The sequence below is a fragment of the Myxocyprinus asiaticus genome, chromosome 34, assembly GCF_019703515.2.
Source record: "Myxocyprinus asiaticus isolate MX2 ecotype Aquarium Trade chromosome 34, UBuf_Myxa_2, whole genome shotgun sequence".
Lineage (NCBI taxonomy): Eukaryota > Metazoa > Chordata > Actinopteri > Cypriniformes > Catostomidae > Myxocyprinus > Myxocyprinus asiaticus.
The window spans coordinates 17138943-17149002 of record NC_059377.1 but is presented as its reverse complement, the minus strand read 5'-3'; the positions used below and the strand labels follow the sequence as shown (position 1 = coordinate 17149002).

General features: G+C 39.7%; 1 protein-coding gene across 4 annotated transcripts in view; it reads right to left on the bottom strand.

Moving 5' to 3' along the window:
• Positions 1 to 10060, bottom strand: part of LOC127425738 (ataxin-1-like) — a 391578-nt gene that overhangs the window by 238724 nt on the left and 142794 nt on the right. For all 4 annotated transcript variants that reach the window (XR_007894662.1, XM_051671997.1, XM_051671996.1 and 1 more), the window contains one exon: positions 2542 to 4634. Coding sequence is in view for 3 of the 4 variants with exons in the window: in XM_051671997.1 (XP_051527957.1) it covers positions 2542 to 4317 (1776 nt within the window). In the remaining variant the exon portion in view is untranslated. The remainder of the gene's footprint in view (positions 1 to 2541; positions 4635 to 10060) is intronic.

Genomic DNA, 10060 nt, shown 5'->3' with positions numbered 1-10060 from the left:
TTTGCACAAATGCACGATGATATGAATGAATGTATTTGTAAATAGCATCTGTTAATCAGCTCCTCTCAAACTGACAGACTCTGGTGATGCTTTTGAGTGGGTGGCTCCATCTCAACTCCCAGACAAATGAAACAGATTTTTCATCCAGTCCACTCACAGTACAGCAGAAGGAAAAAAATAAATAAGAAATGACTCAATTCTGCCAGTGAATCCCACACTAACTAAACAAAGATGCCATGGGGACAGCCATGGGAGGCATTATGGAACAGGGAGATGATTTCAGCTGCCAATTTACCCCACATCTAGTTAGACTGCCTTAGTAAGGCATATGAGAATATATACTTCATGATTACCATATGGTTAATAAATGAGAGATGATAAAGATGTAAGAAAGTTTTAACAAAGTAAGGAAGACTTGAGGCATTTGAGAATACAGTATATACTTCATGATTACCATATGGTTAATCAAAGCGAGATGATAAAGATGTATGAAAGTAATAAAGTAAGAAAGACTTAAGGCATTTGTAAAATGTGTCAAAGGTGTAACGGATATCTGCCAATGAACATTGTCATGTATGAAATTAATTTGCCATCTAGATTTATCTTTCAATTTATCTGCATAATATCAAATTGACTTCAAAGTTGAAGCGTACATTTTATTTTTGGATGTGAAAATACATTTCATTTCTCATTTTAATGTGCACTCATTTAACCACTCATTTTTTAACCACTCCACAGATTTAATATTAGCAAATTATAGTTTTGGCAAGTTGTTTATGATATCTACTTTGTGCATGACACAAGTGATTTTTCCACCAATTGTTTACAGACAGATTGTTTCACTTTTAATTGAATATATCACAATTCCAGTGGGTCAGAAGTTTACATACACTAAGTTAACCGTGCCTTTAAGCAGCTTGGAAAATTCCAAAAAATTATGTCAAGCCTTTAAACAATCAGCCAATTAGCTTCTGATAGGAGGTGAACTGAATTGGAGGTGTACCTGTGGATGTATTTTAAGGCCTACCTTCAAACTCTTTGCTTGACATCATGGGAAAATCAAAAGAAATCAGACAAGACCTCAGAAAAACAATTGTGGACCTCCACAAGACTGGTTCATCCTTGGGAGCAATTTCCAAATGCTTGAAGGTACCACATTCATCTGTACAAACAATAGTATGCAAGTATAAACTCCATGGGTCCACGCAGTCATCATACTGCTCAGGAAGGAGAGGCATTCTGTCTCCTAGAGATGAACGTAGTTTGGAGTGAAAAGTGCAAATCAATCCCAGAACAACAGCAAAGGACCTTGTGAAGGTGCTGGAGGAAACAGGTAGACAAGTATCTATATCCACAGTAAAACAAGTCCTATAATGACATAACTTGAAAGGCTGCACAGTAAGGAAGAAGCCAATGCTCCAAAATCGCCATAAAAAAGACAGACTACAGTTTGCAAGTGCACATGGGGACAAAGATCTGATGAAACAAAAATTGAACTGTTGGCCATAATGACTATCGTTATCTGGAGGAAAAAGGGTAAGGCTTGCAAGCCGAAGAACATCATTCCATTCATGAAGCATGGGGTGACAGCATCATGTTGTGGGGGTGCTTTGCTACAGGAGGGACTGGTGCACTTCAAAAAACAGATGGCATCATGTGGAAGGAAAATGATATGGATATATTGAAGCACCATCTCAAGACATCAGCAGAGTTAAAGCTTAGTCGCAAATGGGTCTTTCAAATGGACAATGACCCCAAGCATACCTCCAAAGTTGTGGCAAAATGGCTTAAGGACAACAAAGTCAAGGAATTGGAGTGGCCATCACACAAAGCCCTGACCTCAGTCCGATAGAAAATTTGTGAGCAGAACTGAAAAAGCATGTGCGAGCAAGGAGGCCTACAAACTTGACTACACCAGTTCTGTCTGGAGGAATGGGCCAAAATTCCAGCAACTTATTGTGAGAAGCTTGTGGAAGGCTACCCAAAACGTTTGACCCAAGTTAAACAATTTAAAGGCAATGCTACTAAATACTAACAAAGTGTATGTAAACTTCTGACCGACTGAGAATTTGATGAAAGAAATAAAAGCTGAAATAAATCATTCTCTCTACAATTATTCTGACATTTCACATTCTTAAATGTGTTAACACATCTCAAGGTTGGAGCTGGACAACCTGTTTGACCGACCAATGGAAGAGGGTGAAACCAGTTTCTTGGGACACCAGTTTGGAAATAATTATTTTTGCAATTCTGTGTGGTGCTGCTAGTGGTACAAACATTACAAACTAGATATTTTCACTATCAACTCTCAAGATAATGTGGTAAGTTTTTTAATGTAAATAATGCATTAAAATGCACAGGTATATGACTACTAAAAACTACAAATAAATATGTATATACTTTAGGTAGTGGGACAATAATTGCAGTCCTTGTACTAAGTGTGGTGAGAAACATCGAGTGATATCTGTGCAGATCTTACTGAAAGAGATCCCAAAACTGTTCCAAAGTTTTGCAACAGTAATACAAAATAAGTTATCCCACCTGTGAATGATGTTCTCCCACAGCAAACTGTATAATGGCAAAGTTAGATGCATGATTGCTGTCAATGCGCTCAACAGTGCTGGAGTCAATCTTCAGCTCATTGCTAATCTCAGCGCTCTGAATAAAATCCTCTGTCTTCAGGTCCTCCACCCGTTTCAGCTCCCCATCTGCAAGCTGGATGATGGAGCCCTTGGTGAAGTAAGGGGGTAACGAGGGGGCAGAGGGTAGAGGTGGAGTTGTCAGCAGGCCGGCAGGGGCTGGAATCATAGGCAGGTGCAGCTGGGCTTGAACCACAGAGTATGGGGCAGGAGTCTCAAAATTTTCCACTTTGGGGGCCGTTGAGGTGACAAATGCATGGGGCAGTGCCCCAGGCAAGGGTGGTGTGGCCGATGTAGCAGTAGCTTCTGTTCCAGTCACTGGGATAATGACAGACTGAGTACCAGGGATGACCAGGTGTTGGGGTAGGCTGGTGTGGTAGCTGAGAGTTTGCTGGTGACCTGTGTCAGCAATGTAACCAATGATGGGTGTTTGGGTGGTGTAGAAGTTGGCAGAGGGGAGGCCTAATGAGAGAGACTCTGTGGTGTTGTGCATAGTCTGGATGACTGCATGGGGTGACAATGTGGTAACTGTCCCCTTTAGATTGTCCACAGGTGGAGGAGGAAAAGGATGGGATGCAGAGGTGGAGGTAGTGCGGGACATAGGTTTGCCTGCACAAATCCCTCCTTTTTCAGTGTGGGAAGTTGGGGGAGGCAGCTTGTCTGGTGTACCTCTAGGATCAACACCACTGGAGCTATGACTGTTGGGTAACAGCACCAATGAGGACCGCATGGCCGTGCAGTCCTGTGTATATTCGCCAGGGAGAACCACATGCCGAGCCTCATAGTGATGTGGGCTCTGCTGCTGGTGGATATGGTACTGCTGAGAGGAGGAGGCCCCTTTGGCAGTGCTACCTTGTTTACCTGCACTAGACACTGGAGGTGGACCAAAGCGCCTGTCCTTCTCCAGCTCTCCATTCAAAACCTCCCTGGGCCTGGTCTCCTCCCTCTTGGGGAAAAGTCCATCTGGGTACTGAACTAGGACCTGCGAGGCGCCACTGATGGGCAGCGTGTGGTGAGGGGGTAAGTGCAGGGGCAAGTGAGCATGGGGTGATTGTGCAGTCCGAGGCGATGTGCTTAGAGGAGAACTGGCGATTTGGACGTACTGGGTGGAGTGGGGCAAAGAGGTGCTGTTCGATGTGACCAGGCCTGGTGGACGGCCCAACTGATAGTGCTGGTCAATTTTAGATGCTGGGGAACTGGAGGAACTGGCATAAGCCTCACGCTGTGTGGTGGATGCAGTAGAAGGGGGTACTAGCTGAGATATGTAGCCAGCGTATGGTGCAGGGTATGGAGAGCTGATGAAGTGTACATTGGGGGACAAGGATGTGTACTGGATGGTGCCAGCGGGCTGAGAGAGGGGTGAGGTGTACACTGCAGGTAGGGTGGTCACTGCAGTTGGAGCTCTGGTTGAGTGCATGGATGATGGAGTTGCACTCTCAAATGGGGCAGACAGCGGTTTGTATTGAGGCCCATCAGATTCTGCGGAGGTGCTGGTGTGTTGCCGCCCTCTTTCATGCCCACTTGCCACACTGGCAAGCCAGGTCAGGTTCCCTGCACGCTGGCTTTCAGTGGCAGGCGCCATAACCATGGGCCTCTCTTCTGAGGGCAGAGTGCTTGCTGGGATCTCACGCTTTTTCGGGGGCAGGCATTCATTGCTCCGCTCCTGGTTCGACTTCATTGTGTCTCTGTATCCTGTACCACTCTTTCTGGATGTTTCTTCTCCCTTTATCTCTTTTGCTATTTTCCTCTCTCTTTGTCTCTGTTTGTCTTGCTAACAGAGTGTGCCCTCCCACTGACAGACTCACGGTCAGACTGGGGTCAGGGTATTGAGAGGAGAGTGGTGGTGGAAGGGGATGTGTCCTGTGCCTAGGGTTGGACGGACACAGATTTCAGTCGTAAGCAACGGAAGTCACGCCTGCTGTGGGAGAGCGGTCCATGCAATTCATGCGGAATCATTTCCCTCTGAAAGCGAGCCTCCAGGACAGCAAGAAGAACCTGGAAAACACATGTACAGACATTCATGTCATCATTAAGGTTATTCCTGGTTGCAATGAAGGCACTGAGGAAAGAAGTCCCATAACCTTTTACGTTGGCTGTTTCAGTGCATTCGAAGCTTTTTAAAATATCTCTATACATATGAGGTTAGGTGTAAGTGTGCGTTTCCTGTCATGTCTTCTGCATGTATAATGTGGCTTGCAAAAACAGCTCCTCCTACACTCTCAAACTACTTATATAATTTGTATATTTATGAATATTTTGCAATAATCTTAAAATGTATTGTTTCTATACTTAATCAACAACTTTAAATCAACAGTTTTCTATTTTTGGAGTATGGAGTGTGTAAGTGGCCCCCCAGCTGGGAAAGCTAGAATACACAGTGTGCGCATCATTAATAATAAACCGAAACTCTGCACTCAGAGGCTAGTAACACACATACACCTTCGTACATACACTCCTGTTTGCATATGAGGCTCATGCACAGTAATGTATATGTAACAAAAACCTTAAAGATCACACTTAATCATATCACTCACAGAGCAAGAAACGGATTTTGCTCACTTTAATATTTATCCAGTAGAAGGTAGCAGTCTCTTTTTTGGGTCCCTCCTACTCCAGAGTGTATGTGGAAACACATGATCAAACAGTGATGTTGTGTAGTGTTATGGCTTGTTTGACATTCCTCCCTGAGCTCTATTGATTGGACCCATTCAGCTGTGTATGTTGTCCAGCACTAATAGGACAGGAGAGTGGTTTTTCATTATAAACAGGACGCTGATTATTTAACAAATGTTGCAGTGTTATAAAAGAGCAGGCGGACTTAACTGTACAGGAAACCCATGCTTTAAGATAGCGTGTAACAGCTTTCTTTGGTGTTAATTGTTTTGGACATGGTACTACAGTTATACAATGGTGTTTTTAACATGGATCGTGGTAATACCATGGCTTTTTGGAGATAGTATTACCATGGAATATGTGCAAAGCCTCATAGAATTGGAGTTTTGGACATGGTACCATAATAATATGTTTGTTTGTTTGTTTTTTGGACATGGTACCATGGTAATATCATAGTGTTTTGGATGTATACCATAATAATAGCATGCTTTTTGGACAGAGTACCATGTTTTTTGGAGATGGTACCATGGTACTACTATAGAGGTTTGAACATGGACCATGGTAATTCATGGTGTTTTAGACATGGTACCATGGCAATACCAGGTTTTTTTGGACACGGTACCATGGCAATACCACCAAGGTATTTTTCCGATGTACCATAATAATATGTTCTTTTTTTACATGATAACATGGTAATACCATAGATTTTGGACATGGTACCATGGTGTTTTGCACATGTACAATAATAATATCACATTCTTTTGAACATGGGAACAAGGTAATGCCATGTTTTTTTGCAAATGGTACCATGGTGTTTTGCAAATGTACCATAATGATATCATGTTTTAGGACATATACCATGGTGTTTTGGACACGGACCACAGTAATACCATGTTATTCTTTATAATACCCTGAAGTACCAGGTAAATAACATGGTATATGAATACAGTAATCATTCAGTCCCATGGTATACTGTATATAAAAGAACCATGGTATTACCATCTGATACCATTACTGTACCATGGTACCACCACAGTACCTTTTTTGTGAGTGACGCAAGCCTGTCGAGATTCACATATTCAGAGATTGTTTCATATTAGAGGTAATGAGAGATTTATCGCTATATTGATAGTTGTACAGTGTGTGTTTAAAGGTTATGTTTAGACTGACAAAGGTCATCACTTCGAACAGACACAACAGCACAACAGCTGAACATTATTTGACTAACGGACTATTGACATTGAGCAGGGTGTTTATTCTTGGCACTCTCTTAATCTGTGTTCTCTGCCCTTTTTTTTACATTTTGTCTCCCCATCCAATACACTCTTCCCTCTGGCTCATGTATCTTTTCATCTCTCTCTGCAACCCCCCCTTTCAGTGCAATTCGCATCAGACAGGGGCAAACAAGCACATGAATAACACTATTATAATAATCATTTTAATTAATTATTTAAGTAATCATGCCTGGTGGACGACAATATTACTCAGATGGTGTTATTACTTAGTCTGAAAGAAATTCTAAAGGTTAGTTTTAATTCATTATTTAAGTAATCATGCATGGTGGATGACAATATTATTCAGATGGTGTTATAACTTACTCTGAATGAAATTATAAAGGTTTGAGCTGGTCTCTGTCCTTGAATATTCACTTCCAATAAAAGCTTTAATTGACACCATACAATAATATTAAACCCAGGGTTTTTAACCAGGGTGTCTGTGCTAACTGTAAACAGTGTGCAGTATGCACTGCATCTCCAGATGACCTACTACATTTGCCATAATGTGCCATATACAACAGAGCACAGAACACTGTGTGGAATACTGTATCCCACAATGTAATGCGCTTGACTTGACCTTCCATTTCCAGTGTGATGGAAGAACTCATTATTTGATACGACCGCCTAAGAAATCCTTACACAAAATTTGACTGAAATTTAAAATAAAATATTTCTTTTAAGAAATGATAACTGGACACCACTTGTTGAATTAATCATGATAAAGTCATGCAATAGCTACTGCATATGGCATACTTCTGTTTGAAATGTTTATATTGGAATAATGCCTATTGTTTCCCTTACTATTTTACAAAAATAGCAGGTAGTATACTGCACAGTTTTCAATAAGTAGCAAGCTATTATTCCATTCCAAATATAAGTAACTGTATTCCACTACAGTTACAATGTAAATCATTGGTAATTAGAATACAGTTATATTCAAAAAGTATTTTGATTACTAAAGAGATTATTTTGCATTTTATTGTCATTTGTTTCATTTAATATTTAGTCCTTTCAGATGGAAAACATTTATACATATAAATGATGCGATCCAAAGTGCATTTGAACAGCGGTGAAACACTTTCTTATGATGTGTTACATTCATACGAGCAGACAGAGAAGTAAGTTTGAAGTAAGTTTGGAGCAGAAGAAATAGAAATAAACCTTGTGTAAATTGTCAGCTTCACGCCAAGCTAAAATGCTATTTCTAGCCATCTTACATGCACATGTTACCAGGCACGATCATATTTTTTAATCAAGAAAATTCACGTTGGATCATACTTTCTTTTTTTTTTTTAGTAAGACCTTTGATATTAGGGCAAAAATCATATTCTTGATAATTATTGTATTGTTTTCCTGAAAAATATCTAAAAATTCTTAAAACAAGATCAATTTGATTAATCTTGTTTTAGAAACAACACTGCATAAGACATTTAGGTTTTTCAGAGAATGTATTTTTAACATGTGTATTTTGTCTTACTGTACTGGCAGAGTTTTTATAGTCAAAACTAGAAACCGTCCGATATGGGATTTTTGAGACCGATACCGATTTTAGAGAGGGAAAATTCAACGATTACCGATATGGTGGCCGATATATTTAATTTTTGAGCTGGAATGAAAACAGACTTTTTCTATGTGGATTTTGCACCGATTTTGCACCGATATGACTATGCAAAGGTACTCAGAAGGCTGCTTTCTTAAACAAATATTTTTATCAAAGCATATTTGACATTATTATTATTATACATTGTCAACAAATTCTAGAAATGAACACTGAGAAAATAAAGAATAAATAAAAATACAATAAATAGCTTAATAAACATCAGTACTGTATGTTCAGTATCAGTCAATTGCTGACCATTTAAATAAAGAATAAATACAAATACAATAAATAGCTAAATAAACATAAGTAGTACTGTTTAGTATCAGTCAAATGCTGACTATAGTAATACTGCCAAGTCAAGAGATAAACAGCGGCAGCAGTGTTACATTGTATTCTGCTATACAAGTTCAGGGGAAACTTTCAACGTTGGAAAACCAGATTTTTAAATATTACATTTTATAAATGCAATGACTGGAATTGTTTGGTTGAAGGGGGTACCAAACTGTGAATCCTAACAAAACAGTTTGGTGAATACATGTTTACACATTAGCTTCCACTCAGCTGACAACAATGAAAGTATCTACATTATTAGTTAGTTAGCTATAAGCTCGTTGTCACGGTGAGTAAAAGACGGACGTTGTTTATTTTACTTTCCAGCATTGTGTCTCACCAACTAGGTAACAGCATAGCATGAAATCAACACTCAACAGACACAATCCACCACCGCACCGTTGTCTGCTGAGCTGCAAAAAGATGCTCTGATGTTTATCTTTCAATCTGCTACTTTACTGACTGCACTGACAAACTATAGCTGGCTAACAGCAAACAGACATGAATGACATGGTTGTCAGGGACATGGTTAACGTTATATTAGTTATATTGAAAAGGGAAAATGATGGGGTCATTGTTTATTAAGTTTCCAGTATGTATTTCACAAACTAGTTAACAATAGAGGTGGGAATCTTCACTGGCCTCACGATTCAATTACGATTCAAAGGGTAACGATTCAATTATAAAACGATTCTCGATGCATCACGATGCATCTTGTCCTTCAATTTCTTTCTTTTTTCAGTTTCTTCAAAATGTATTTTTTACTCTCTATTTTTTCCCTTTCAGCTTTTTATTTAACAGCTGTTTTAAAAAATGAGAATGAGTCACATTACATAAACTGGCCTTTTACATTCAGTATGAGCTGTGAACAAAACATGGAACATCCACAAGATTAAATAAATGGTTCTATAGTTTAAAAGAGTATCTCAGTTTTTCAGTTTCTTTCTTTAGAACCTTATTAAAAAAATCTCTTAAAAGCAAAAAGAAAAAAACATTGGTTCTCCATCAAAACACACTGAATACTATTACTTCAACTGATTATATTATTTTATTTATTTTTGTTTAGGCATTGTAATTAATTTAATAGTATCGTTAAACTCCGTCGGCACGGATTTTGAACAGCGCTGCCGAGTATTCACTTAGCGAATCTCCGCTCTCTTCCTAACAAAACGGATAAACTACATCTCCTCACCCACACAAACAAGGACTTTTCAACCTCTGCTGCCTTGTGCTTCACAGAAACCTGGCTGAGTGAACCCATTCTGGACAGCGCGTTACATCTGCCGGGCTTCCAGCTGTTCAGAGCGGATCACATCGCGGAGTTAACGGGGAAAACGAGAGGTGGTGGAACATGCATTTATATCAATGAAATTGGTGTACAGATGTAACAACGTTAAAGAGGATGTGCTGTCCTAATTTGGAAGAGCTCTTTATTAACTGTAAGCCTTTCTACTCACCGCGGGAGTTTTCCTCGTTTATTCTGGTGAGTGTGTATATCGCACCAAATGCGTGTTTGAACACAGCGCTGCAACAGCTGGCTGATCAAATCACAGACATGGAACAACAATACTCGGACTCAGATATTATTATTCTTGGGGATT